At 32.4% G+C, this 12,027-nt stretch overlaps 1 protein-coding gene across 1 annotated transcript in view; it reads left to right on the plus strand.

Moving 5' to 3' along the window:
- Positions 1–537: 537 nt before the first annotated feature.
- Positions 538–12,027, plus strand: part of LOC134695489 (uncharacterized) — a 33,125-nt gene continuing 21,635 nt past the window's right edge. The window contains exon 1 of the mRNA XM_063556766.1: positions 538–739. Coding sequence (XP_063412836.1) covers positions 632–739 — 108 coding nt within the window. The 5' untranslated portion in view covers positions 538–631. The remainder of the gene's footprint in view (positions 740–12,027) is intronic.

Here is a 12,027-nt window from a genome sequence, read left to right on the forward strand (position 1 = left end):
CAGTCGATACTTCTGTAAATGCAAAAACTTTGTCTGTTTGACATTAACGTTAAAGCCAGTTACTGGTATTAATATACTTAAAAGTCAAAATGAAACATTTTTTCGGGAAATTGTGACTTTAAAGATGGGTTTCTTTCGTATTCTTGTCTTTCTGTGTACATGTTCCATTGTTATCGCAAAGGTTATAAAATTATAAACTTATAAATTTATAAACTTATAAAGAGTTGTGAACAAAAAAGTAAAATCACAAGTATACTGAATTCCGAGGAAAATTCAATCGTAAAGTCCCTAATCAAATGGCAAAATCAAATGACAAAATACATCAAACGAATGAACAACAACTGTCACAATATTCCAAACTTGATACAGGCATTTTCAAATGTAGAAAATGGTGGATTGAACCAGGTTTATAGCGCTAAACCACTCATTTATATGATAGTCGCATTAATTACCGTTGAACAGATTCATCACAGTGAACATGGTGAATATTCAACCCGGAAGGATATATACAAAACGTAACCTATATTTTCACTTTAAATATTAAGAGTGTGATAAGAGCCAGTGTTTACTTCATAACTATAAGAAATTGATCTAAAGTTGCTGCGTGTTATCTCATGAAGAAGATATCAAGATGTTTAAGCTTAATTTCATATATTTACATGGATTTATAATTTGTGTTTCTAACACTTTTTCACCAGTAAAAACTTTAGATTGTATTTCATTACAGTTAAACGAAACAGTAAGTGATTTATTAGTAAACAAATTATTATTTCATGTTGTGTATTGCAGGGCTACTTGCATCTTCGCTAGCCAAGGGTTACGATCCACTCCCACTCTCTTCAAGAGAGCGGGAGTGGATCGTAGAAGAGAGTGGGAGTGGATCGTAACCCTAGGCTAGCGAAGATGGGCTACTTGTAAACAAATTTGAAGGATGCGTAGTGGTTTTCTTAGAAGACTAGACATTAATTTTGATAGTTAATTACATTACTCGAGTACTTGTTCATTGTTTATAACAATTTATTAAGTAAGCTGAGTTTGGTCGAATTGATTTAAATTCAATAGAATTTCATAATTCTATAACTCTATAACTCCTAAATTATCACATTTCGGTGTTGTTGGTATACGTTAATTACTGTCACAAAAACCCGCCAACACACGAATAAACTATTTTTTCGACAGATTTTACTACTAAACTGGTTACAATTGACCCACATTTTAATATGATTTGTAAGATTTAATCTGAATAATTTTTATCAATCAATCAACGGAAATTGATTTCTGATACATATATTCATTCAATAGCGAAATATATCGAAGGGATATTCAAATCAATAAATCAAAAACAGACTACCAATGCAATGGCAAGACAAACCCGACAAACAACGAAAAGACACAAAAACATTACACAAAACACGACATAGAATACCAGGAATTGTGCAAGACGAACCCCACCATAAAACGGGGTCGTACTCAGGTGCTCCAAGGGGTTATTTTAAGCGATAAATGTGTAAAATCTAGAAACATCGTTTTTCGCCAGCTAAGCATTCATAAAGTAAGCATTATTATGCGTCTTTTTGTTGCAACGATGACTTACATTTGAAGAATTAAGAATGATAACATTGGTAGTATCTATTTAAATTTGATATACAAATGAACGTATTTTGCTATTTTTGATTGTCGATTAAATGATTAATTTTTTTTTAATCACATGTTTCAGACTTCCTTCATTTTTTCACTCCTTAAACCATTGATACGTAGAATAGTATAAATATCTATATAAGGGGAAAATTTAAATTTATTAAATGAAAAAGTATTGAATTTCATCGACAAGCGTCACCCAAAATTTAAAAAAAAGGTATTTTTTGTGTTGTTCCTATAACAACGTACTGTTTACATGTATATTTAAGTATAATGTGTTTGTTTTTCATTTTTGTGTGAAGACTATGCAAAAGTTTATATAATCAGAAGAGTTACAATCTGCGTTAAACACATCACGTACGATATTGAGGTGTTGTGTTCAATAGAATTGTTTCTCCTCCTTTTAGTAAGAATGAAGTAGATTCTATTCCGAGAATAGAACTTATTTTTCAAAATACGACCTCCTTGGTATGACTAAATCAAACATTAAATTGTAATAGTATACGTGTAAATGATTCTTTTTTGTAACGGTAAATATCAATTTACGATAGAGGAACGAGGAAGTAGCCCGGATATTGGACACCATTGCACTGAAGATATCAATGTGAACTTTAAAAATCTGAAATCTTAAGAAATCTTTATACAACGAGATTTTTAAACTTTTAAACTTTGGTGAAATTTCTATACAACTTTAATTCATTGACAAATGTGGAAATTGTTTTTTTCCAAAATGAGTGAATAAGTCAGTAAATTCGGCATTTGTATATGTTTACTAGTACGACGTGTCTGAAAAGGAAAAATTCAATAGGGTTGGAAAAGGGGGGGGGGGGAGTAAAACAATTTATTATTTTTCAGAAAGAGAAAAAAATGTAGGTCAACATAAAAATTTCAGGCCTTTTCTTTAGAATATATTTATTTTGACAAAAGCACTTGTTTTTAAAGGGTTTACACGGACATAAAATTTACATAACTTTGTTTAACGGTGGAATCGATACACAAACTAATTTCTTCAAAATATAACATAAAATACATGTATCGAGTCGACAAATAGTAAAAATTTAAGTCATTTGTAATTAATTTTTAGGGAGGGTCATATTTTTTCTTATGCCCTTTTTTTCAATTATTTAAATCATGCGTCCTTTGATATTGGTCGTTATTGGGTCAATCTTTTAAGTGTTTTTGCTGTTTTTCTTCTCATTTATTTATTCAATTATTGCCATTTTTTCCTTTGTATTACAAAAAAAAAAAAAAATATAAAAACAATCTTCATGTGCTGTGTATTTTTATGACTGAACTATTTACAACTCGAAAAAATAGTTATCAAAGGGACCAGGATTATAATTTAGTACGCCAGACGCGCGTTTCGTCTACATAAGACTCATCCGTGACGCTAATTTATCAAAATATTTATAAAACCAAACAAGTACAAAGTTGAAGAGCATTGAGGATCCGAAATTCCAAATATTGTGCCCAATACGGCTAAGGTAATCTATGCCTGGGATAAGAAAATCCTTAGTTTTTCGAACATGCATTTCAGTTATGACGACATTGACCATATCAACTTATTTCGTGTTCATTATTATTTCAATATTGCGTGAAAGTATGCTTTAATTTATAAACTAATCGTATATCTTATAAAATATTTTCTACAATATTCTAAGGGCAATAATGATAAGCGAGCATATATATATATGCATTCCTTAAATGGCCGGCAATTTTCCTTTTCTTCGTAAACTCCTCCACATCTTATTTGAGAACATATAAACTTAAAACCACTTATCAACTGTGTCATATTTCTAAATGTCATATTGAATATAAATATAGAAAATAGAAGATGTAATATGATATTCAAAAAATAGAAGATGTAATATGATATTCAATGAGAAAATATGCATTAATCTAGCAAACATCAACATATTTTCAATGTAATATTATCCGATAACGAGAAAGAGAGGAGGTAACATGGGATGTTTATTTCCCAAATTCCGCCACACATTTACACTTCCCAACTATGTCCACCCTTTCCCTCGAGACCCCCCTCCCCCCCATTTTATCTCATATCTCATTTAATTTTGCACTTTAAATCCAACATCATAAAAGCGTGTATCACCACTTCAAAATGGCACTTTAACTTTTCAAATTTTTGTTAAATCAACTTTAAATTCAAAATTTCAAACATACATGTAGTTGGATATATAACGAAAATAATGATTGATAAAACACTCAAAGTTCAAGTTGATGAAATAAGGATTATAGTTATCACAACACAAAGAAAAAAACAATATGAAGAGAAACAACTTATTGTGAGGTGTTGTCCGTTGCTTTTGAACTCCCCCCCCTTTTTTTTTTATCTCCGTAGAAGATGGTTTAAATGCAAACTATCACCATATTCCATTTTCCAATTAAAATGTATGTATTCGTAAAATTCATAAGGCTTTAGAAATTTTAATTTGTATACATGAAGTTGGATATTTGCATTTTTTTTTTAAGATGAACTGTGTCTTATCTCATTATGTAACTTTAAAATTGTGTATGCGTAAAAGTTCAATCTTCTCTAGTCTATTTTAAAACAACAGAGTAAGATTACACTTGCGATTAAATGTAATCAGTGTTATACGTTACAGACATAGAAAAAAAGAAATATGTTTACGAAATAATTATCTTTATAACAAGAGTAACGTGTTCCTTTTTTTTCTGTGAAGAGTACACTCATTTTAGAGATGAGTTTCATTTGTAAGTTGTAAGGCAACAACCATATACCTTTTGTGTGTCAAATGACGACGTTCTGTCCCGTGCGGAATTCGAACTAACAACCGCAGTGTTGGCAGGTTTGTAAAACAGTAGTTCGACTACTTAGACCACTGGACCATAGAGGTCCCCGAACAATGTAAGACATGACTTTTTGTTGTAATGACATTTTGTATTTTATTTATAACTTCTTTCCTGGATTAAATTCCTTCACGAAATTTAGAATAAAAAAGGAACAACCCCCCTTTTTTTACAAAGACGAACAGTCACCACCTAGATAGTATATTCTACACTACTAGTACCAACGGTATTTGATCTCTTTACGAATTATTTATAAACCCAATTCTAAGTAGTATCGTTAAACCCGGTAGTATCGTAGGACAATAATATATGGATCAATTAAAGGAACAAGATATTTGTTTGAACTGATAAAAAAAATTCAATTTCACCATATTACAATGTAAGACTAAGATCGGATATTCGGTACATAACATAGATAACAATATAGGTATATTAAAACTAATAAATCAAATGAGTGAACAATTTTAACCCATGGAATACATGTTCCCTCTGATCCTAACCACCGTGCCAGGGGAACTACAACTTGTAGTACAAGTGTGTGATATAAACACAGCATACACAAGGACTATGCAACAAGAGTCAAACTATACATACTATGTATGTGCCTGTCCCATTAAGTCAGGAGCCTGTAATTCAGTGGTTGTCGTTTGTTTTATGTGTTATATATCTGTTTTTTGTTCATTTTTTATATAGATAAGCCATATTTTTTCTCGTTTGAATTGTTTTACATTGTCATGATTGCACATATTCAGCATTGTCGTTCAATTTATCATCGGAATACAAATTTAATTTATAAGTGTACACTTTTGCTGTTTTAAGGAAGCATTACGGAAGCCGATAAGGGCCATTCAAAAAAAATATTTTATGTCGTAATTACGACATAGCATGTCGTAATTACGACATAGCATGTCGTAATTTCGACATAACATGTCGTTATAACGACATCGCTATGTCGTAATTTCGACATATCATGTCGTAATAACGACATAACTACATCGCTATATATAAAAGAATATGTATTATGATTGGCAAGAGACTAAATGACACAGAAATTAACAACTATAGGTCATCACAATGCCCCCAATAGTTAGAAAAGGCCCGCATAGTCAGCTATAAAAGAGGGAGTAAAGATACCAGAGGGAGAGTCCCCGAAATGCTGTGTGGCAGACAGTATTATTATTTAATTATTAGCTCCCTTGGTAAAACTCCAAATTTTATTTTTAATGTATTTCATTGCTAAATAAAATGCATAAAGCTTAATAAGTATAATTATATTTGTTAATTGCATAGCTTTTGCAATTTGAATTCATTGGTTAAAGATTTCTATTGATATTGTAAAGTGTGATATTTGCATCGTCGCAAAATCTTTGGTTACCTTCTTTGGATACCTGTAGTGAGAATTTTATATTCTATAGATATCATCAAAGGGTAATAACTATATGGAATAAACAAAGATATTATAGTCCATTAAGGTTCAAGCCAGGGCCGACCGTGCAAGGGCTGTATAGTCATTCAAGATCGTTAAAATCTTCCATGTGTCTGTTGTAAACATTGAAAGATACCGATAAGAGCTGTTTAGCAAGACATTATGGATATAAACTTGATATGTGAAATTATTAGAGAACTGAACTTATCATACCAAGGCAAGCCATTCTTTCTACCTCCCTATACATAAGCGCAAACTATATGGCTTCTTGTAAAAAAGGGTAAATTGAAGTATTGATTGCTGTATTTCTACTTTCAAGCGTTGGCCACGATGTTTCTACAACCCCTAGGATTTAAAACAGAATATTCACAATTTCGTCCGCAAAACAAAATAAAAATGTTAGAAAACACGAACCAATATTAAAACAAATTCAATACATTATGTTTTTACAGCTCTTGGTCATATCCTAAGTAATATCTAGTATATTTGAGGATTGAAATAAGAAAGCTATGTGAAAAAAATCGGATGTCCAACGTTACATTTATGAAAAACTGTTTAAACTCTTATGTATAGTGATCCTATTTCTCATTCTCTGATCTTCTTGATTCTTGGCAGGAACAACGACATGTGTCGATTTTTGTGGCGTTAAAGCCGTTATTTTACCAAATTGTATTTGACTCGGTGGCTGCATATTATGCTGGAATAGGAAAACTGTCCGACGTTTTTCGTTAACTCAACGACTGAAAGTAGATATAGCAGAAAATGAATAAAAAGAGTAAGACAATTATAATAATATCTAACAAAAGTACAAATATTTGCCTCATGTGAGTTCTAATATTGCTGATTTAATAAAATCTTCTCTACACAGTCGTTTCTCAAACGGTAGTCATTTTGTCCAAGTTGATATTTCATTTTTCAAAGCAGTTAACGCGTATTTTTTATAATTGATCAAAACAAAAGTTAGATACACGAAGAGTAAAAAATGCCAAGATTCTTTTCTTATTAACTACACATTTGGGTCTTAAAGGAATAGAATGCTTCCATACATTACATTACGGTAGCCAATTTGTCCAAACGTCTGAAAACGTCTATAATCCTAAAGACGCTAAATTCCGACGTTACATGTGCTAAAGTTTCAATTAAATGTTCATGATAATTAAAACAAATCGTGTTATGAAATTTAGAAAAAGGGGTTGATGATTGCTGCCGGAAAAAAAGAATAGTGCATGTTGTTATAGACTCCGCCCGGAAACATAGGTCAACACAGGTTAATTTTTGAAATTTTTATTAATCGTATATAGCTTTTAACGAGTTATTTAAAAGAATTTGGAAATGGGGAAAAATCCCATTACATGAACTTCGTCCAACGTTTGCAAAGACAAATTGGAGACACCAAGACAGTCCTCTAAATGTAAAATGCGAATTGAAATTTATTTTACGGAAGTACTCCGAAATAGATCATTTAAAGTCGTCACTTCAGTACATGTAACTTAGAGAAGCAATCACCAATATTAAGACTTAATAACAGTTAACGGAATGTTTTACTTCCCAATTTGTCCTGCTATTCATGTTATAAGTGTTGTAATGAAAGTAATTCCTGTACTAGCGAAGCCGGAACTTTTCGTCAATATAAACTTGTGCATGAAATGGAGGTAATTGAAAGACGAATCCCAAACAGCGACGAAACCCGTTTCATCGTATTAATAAAAACCCGGGATTATATCTGCCGTTTTCGCGGACAATCCAGGAGTAGATTACTAATATTTTGAAATGTTTATATCTGAAGATGACTTGGGAAATAATGCTAAAGCTAAGGTTCAAGTAATTGAAGGGGTGTATTTCGAAAACACAGGCGCGGATCCAGAAGGGGTTAAGGGGGGGGGAGGGGGGGACGATCAATGCATTTGAAAGGAACATATAGTGGAACCCCCCTTTGTCCTGGGTTAGGACCCCCTTTTAAAATGGCTTGATCCGTCCCTGCAACATATGTGCTAGGGAAAATACAATTCTATTCAACCAAGGGTAGAAATGTTCAATTTACTTGCAGAGTGTCAGATATATTTGTATTGGGGTTGAATTTAGATGTAGAAAGTTTGCAATGACAGATGATATCACAGTGGCTGATATGCACCTTGAAAGTTAAACATCCTATGATAGAAAAATTATGGAAAACCGTATACATGTACTTCCGTCCCATCTTTCCTTCCTACATTACTTGCGACAGTACTGCATTTTTAGTTGAAATAACTAATAAAGGGTAAACATTATAAAATCGATTTCACAGGGGCGGATTTAGGCGGGGGCGTGGCGGGCTTGCGCCCCCCCCCCTAAAATTTGCAAAGCATGGGTTGACTTCAACATATTTAAGTATCAGAAGAAGCCATTCAATCTTTTTTAACATTGAAAGTATATAAAACAGTCAGTTGCTGCGTTTGATGACAAATTATAATAGGTTTTTAGCAGTTAAAGTAAAAAGGAATGTTACATTGTATTTGCGGTTTTTATAATCAATTTGTTTGATAATGATCGAAGTTCCAAAACACCCCTTACTCACTTTCACAATTTCATCATGACACGGTCAAGAAAACAGTCGGGAGGTGAGATTCTTTTATAATATCCGTAATGAAAGATAGAAATACTGTTTCAAGCGAAAGGTTAGTTTATTATTTATAGTAATTTGTATCTCTGTGTCTTTATTTTGTCTTTATTTATTTCTCACTTGCAACCTAAGTATTTAGCGGAATTCTGTACCGTATTACTGTATGATTGGGATCCCAAGAAAATAAATATAACTTCGTAAATGCATCTCATTCCGATTTAAGTTGTTTGTGGCGAACACAGTAAAGTCTGACACGACCTCCGAAAATCAAAAAAGTAAAAAACAGAGAGTATGAAAGGACAATTAAAAATCCCTGGTAAAAGTAGAACTTTTCGTTTGAAAAATATATTGGTCAGGTGAGCAATTGTGAACTGTCTCGTCTCACTTTACGTCCGCCCGTCTATCTGTAGATTGTTGTCAGTTGTGGATTAAGGCGGTGTCAGCTTGAAACTTTAATTCCTCGCTTATTCTAACATACAATAGTTCGAGATATCTACATTTCACCCCTTAAGAAGATTATTTCTAGAATTTTACCTAAAAAAAACACCAAAATAAAATTTGCGCCCCCCCCCTAACTGCAAATCCTGGATCCCCCCCTGATTTCCACAACTCGAGGTAATTTTTGATAAAATGACATCACAAAACCAGAATCAACCAACAATATGAAAAACCGAATAAAATTTGGAAAAATTAATCGAAGTCAAAAACCCTCTTCGACACCGTTTTTTAAGTGTAACGTGTTGTAGGAACATCGTGCCCAACGTTTAAAAGTAGAAATTGAGCAGTCAATACTTTAATTCACCCTTATTACAAGAAGACATGTAGTTTGCGCTTATTTACGGGATGATGGGATGCATGCTAGACTTGCAATTTCAGTCCCTTCTTTATATATCAATCCACAGAATATTTTAAGTTTCATATGACCTAGTCTGGCTGTATAGCCCTTTTACTAACATTCCAATAGTTTGAACTTTACAATAGAAGAGTTTAAGTTCTATTCTTATTCTTTGAGTCTGTAGATAGAATCTATGAAATATATAAGTTTCTCACTGAAGGTATCCAAAGAAGGTAACCAAAGATTTTGCAACGATGCAAATATTAAACTTAACAATATAAATAGAAATCTTTAACCAATGAATTCAAATTGCAAAAGCTATGCAATTAACAAATATATACATATATTAAGCGTCATGTAAATTATTTAAAAAAAACCATTGAATATGAAATTTGGAGTTTTACCAAGGGAGCTAATAATTAAATGATAACACTGACAGCCACGCAGCATTTCGGGGACTCTTCCTCTGGTATCTTTCTTCCCTCTTTTTATATAGCTGACTATGCGGGGGCTTTTCTTATTATTGGGGGCATTATGATGACATAAAGTTGTTAATTTCTGTGTCATTTAGTCTCTTGCCAATCATAATACATATTCTTTTATAAATGGCGATGTCGTTTTAACGACATGGCTATGTCGTTCAAACGACATAGTTATGTCGTTATTACGACATGATATGTCGAAATTACGACAAAGCGATGTCGTTATTACGACATGTTATGTCGAAATTACGACATAGCGATGTCGTAATAACGACATGTTATGTCGAAATTACGACATGCTATGTCGTAATTACGACATAAATTTTTTTTTTTGAATGGCCCTTATCGGCTTCCGTAAAGCATTCTTACGAACATAAAAGATAAACTTTACATAGATTGTTCCTTTTCCTGTCATTATCATTTTCATATCCTTGATACGTAACAGGGATGCATTCAATTTTCTAGTCTCGTCTTAGCATTATTCGTCTCAACTCGGCCGATTCTGTACACTCCTCCAGGAGAGTAGCGGATTCTACCGAGGATTGCCGAATAGTCTTCGCCTCTATCTTTTAGATTCTACACAAGATTCATTATCTAAAATGTTGATACTATAGTAGAAATAATATAATTGAATGACAGGGAAATTTTTATTTTCTTGTAGCAAGAAAACCAATTTCGTGACAATTTTTATTCGACCGCAAAAATTGAAAAAATTTTGGTCGTATATTGGTATAACGTTGGCGTCGTCGTCGTCATCGTCATCAGAAGACATTTGATTTTCGAACTCTAACTTTACTAAAAGTAAATAGAAATCTATGAAATTTAAACACAAGGTTTATGACCATGAAAGGAAGGTTGGGATTGATTTGGGGTTTTGGTCCCAATAGTTTAGGAATTAGGGGCCAAAAAGGGCCAAAATAAGCATTATTTTGGTTTTCGCACAATAACTTTAGTATAAGTGAACAGAAATCTTTGAAATTTTAACATAAGGTCTATGACCACACAATGAAGGTTGGGATTGATTTTGGGAGTTTAAGTCCCAACAGTTTAGGAATTAGGGGCCAAAAACAGGTCCCAAATTAGCATTTTTCTTGGTTTTTGCACAATAACTTAAGTATCAGTTAATAGAAATCTATGAAATTTTAACACAAGGTATATGACCACTAAAGGAAGGTTTGGATTGATTTTTGGAGTTTTGTTCCCAACGAACTAGAGGCCAAAAGGTTCCAAAATTAAACTTTGTTTGATTTCATCAAAAAATGAATTATTGGGGTTCTTTGATATGCCAAATCTAACCGTGTATTCAGATTCTTAATTTTTGATCCTGTTTTCAAATTGGTCTACATTAAGGTGCCAAAGGGTCCAAAATTAAACTTAGCTTGATTTTAACAAAAATTGAATTCTTGGGGTTCTTTGATATGCTGAATCTTAACATTTTACTATATCTACTAAAATTTTTGATTATGGGCCCAGTTTTCAAGTTGGTCCAAATCGGGGTCCAAAATTATTATATTAAGTATTGTGCAATAGCAAGAAATTTTCAATTGCACAGTATTCCGCAATAGCAAGAAATTTTCAATTTCACAGTATTGTGCAATAACAAGAAATTTTCAATTGCACATTATTGCGTAATAGCAAGAAATCTTCTATTGCACAGTATTGTGCAATATCAAAAAATCTTCAATTGCACAGTATTGCGCAATAGCAAGAAATATTTAATTGCACAATATTGCGCAATAGCAAGAAATTTTCAATTGCACAGTTTTGTGCAATAGCAAGAAATATTCAATTGCACAGTATTGTCCTCTTTTCAAATTGGTCTACATTTAGGTCCAAAGGGTCAAAAATTAAACTTTGTTTGATTTCAACAAAAATTGAATATATGGGTTTCTTCAATATGCTGAATCTAACCATGTATTTAGATTTTAATTATTTGGGCCCGGTTATCAAATTGGTCCACATTGAGGTCTAAAGGGTCTAAAATTGAACATTATTTGATTTCATCAAAAATTGAATTCTTGGGGTTCTATATGATATGCTGAATCTAACCATGTATTTAGATTTTGGATATTGGACCATAATAGGTAAATGTCCAATTTAAAATTTTTAAGTTTTTAAGATTAAGTTCTTAGACCACATTCATTCTGTGTCAGAAACCTATGTTGTTTCAACTATTTAATCACAGTCCAAATTCAGAGCTGTATCAAGTTTAAATGCT

The sequence above is a fragment of the Mytilus trossulus genome, chromosome 13, assembly GCF_036588685.1.
Source record: "Mytilus trossulus isolate FHL-02 chromosome 13, PNRI_Mtr1.1.1.hap1, whole genome shotgun sequence".
In the NCBI taxonomy this organism is placed as follows: Eukaryota; Metazoa; Mollusca; class Bivalvia; order Mytilida; family Mytilidae; genus Mytilus; species Mytilus trossulus.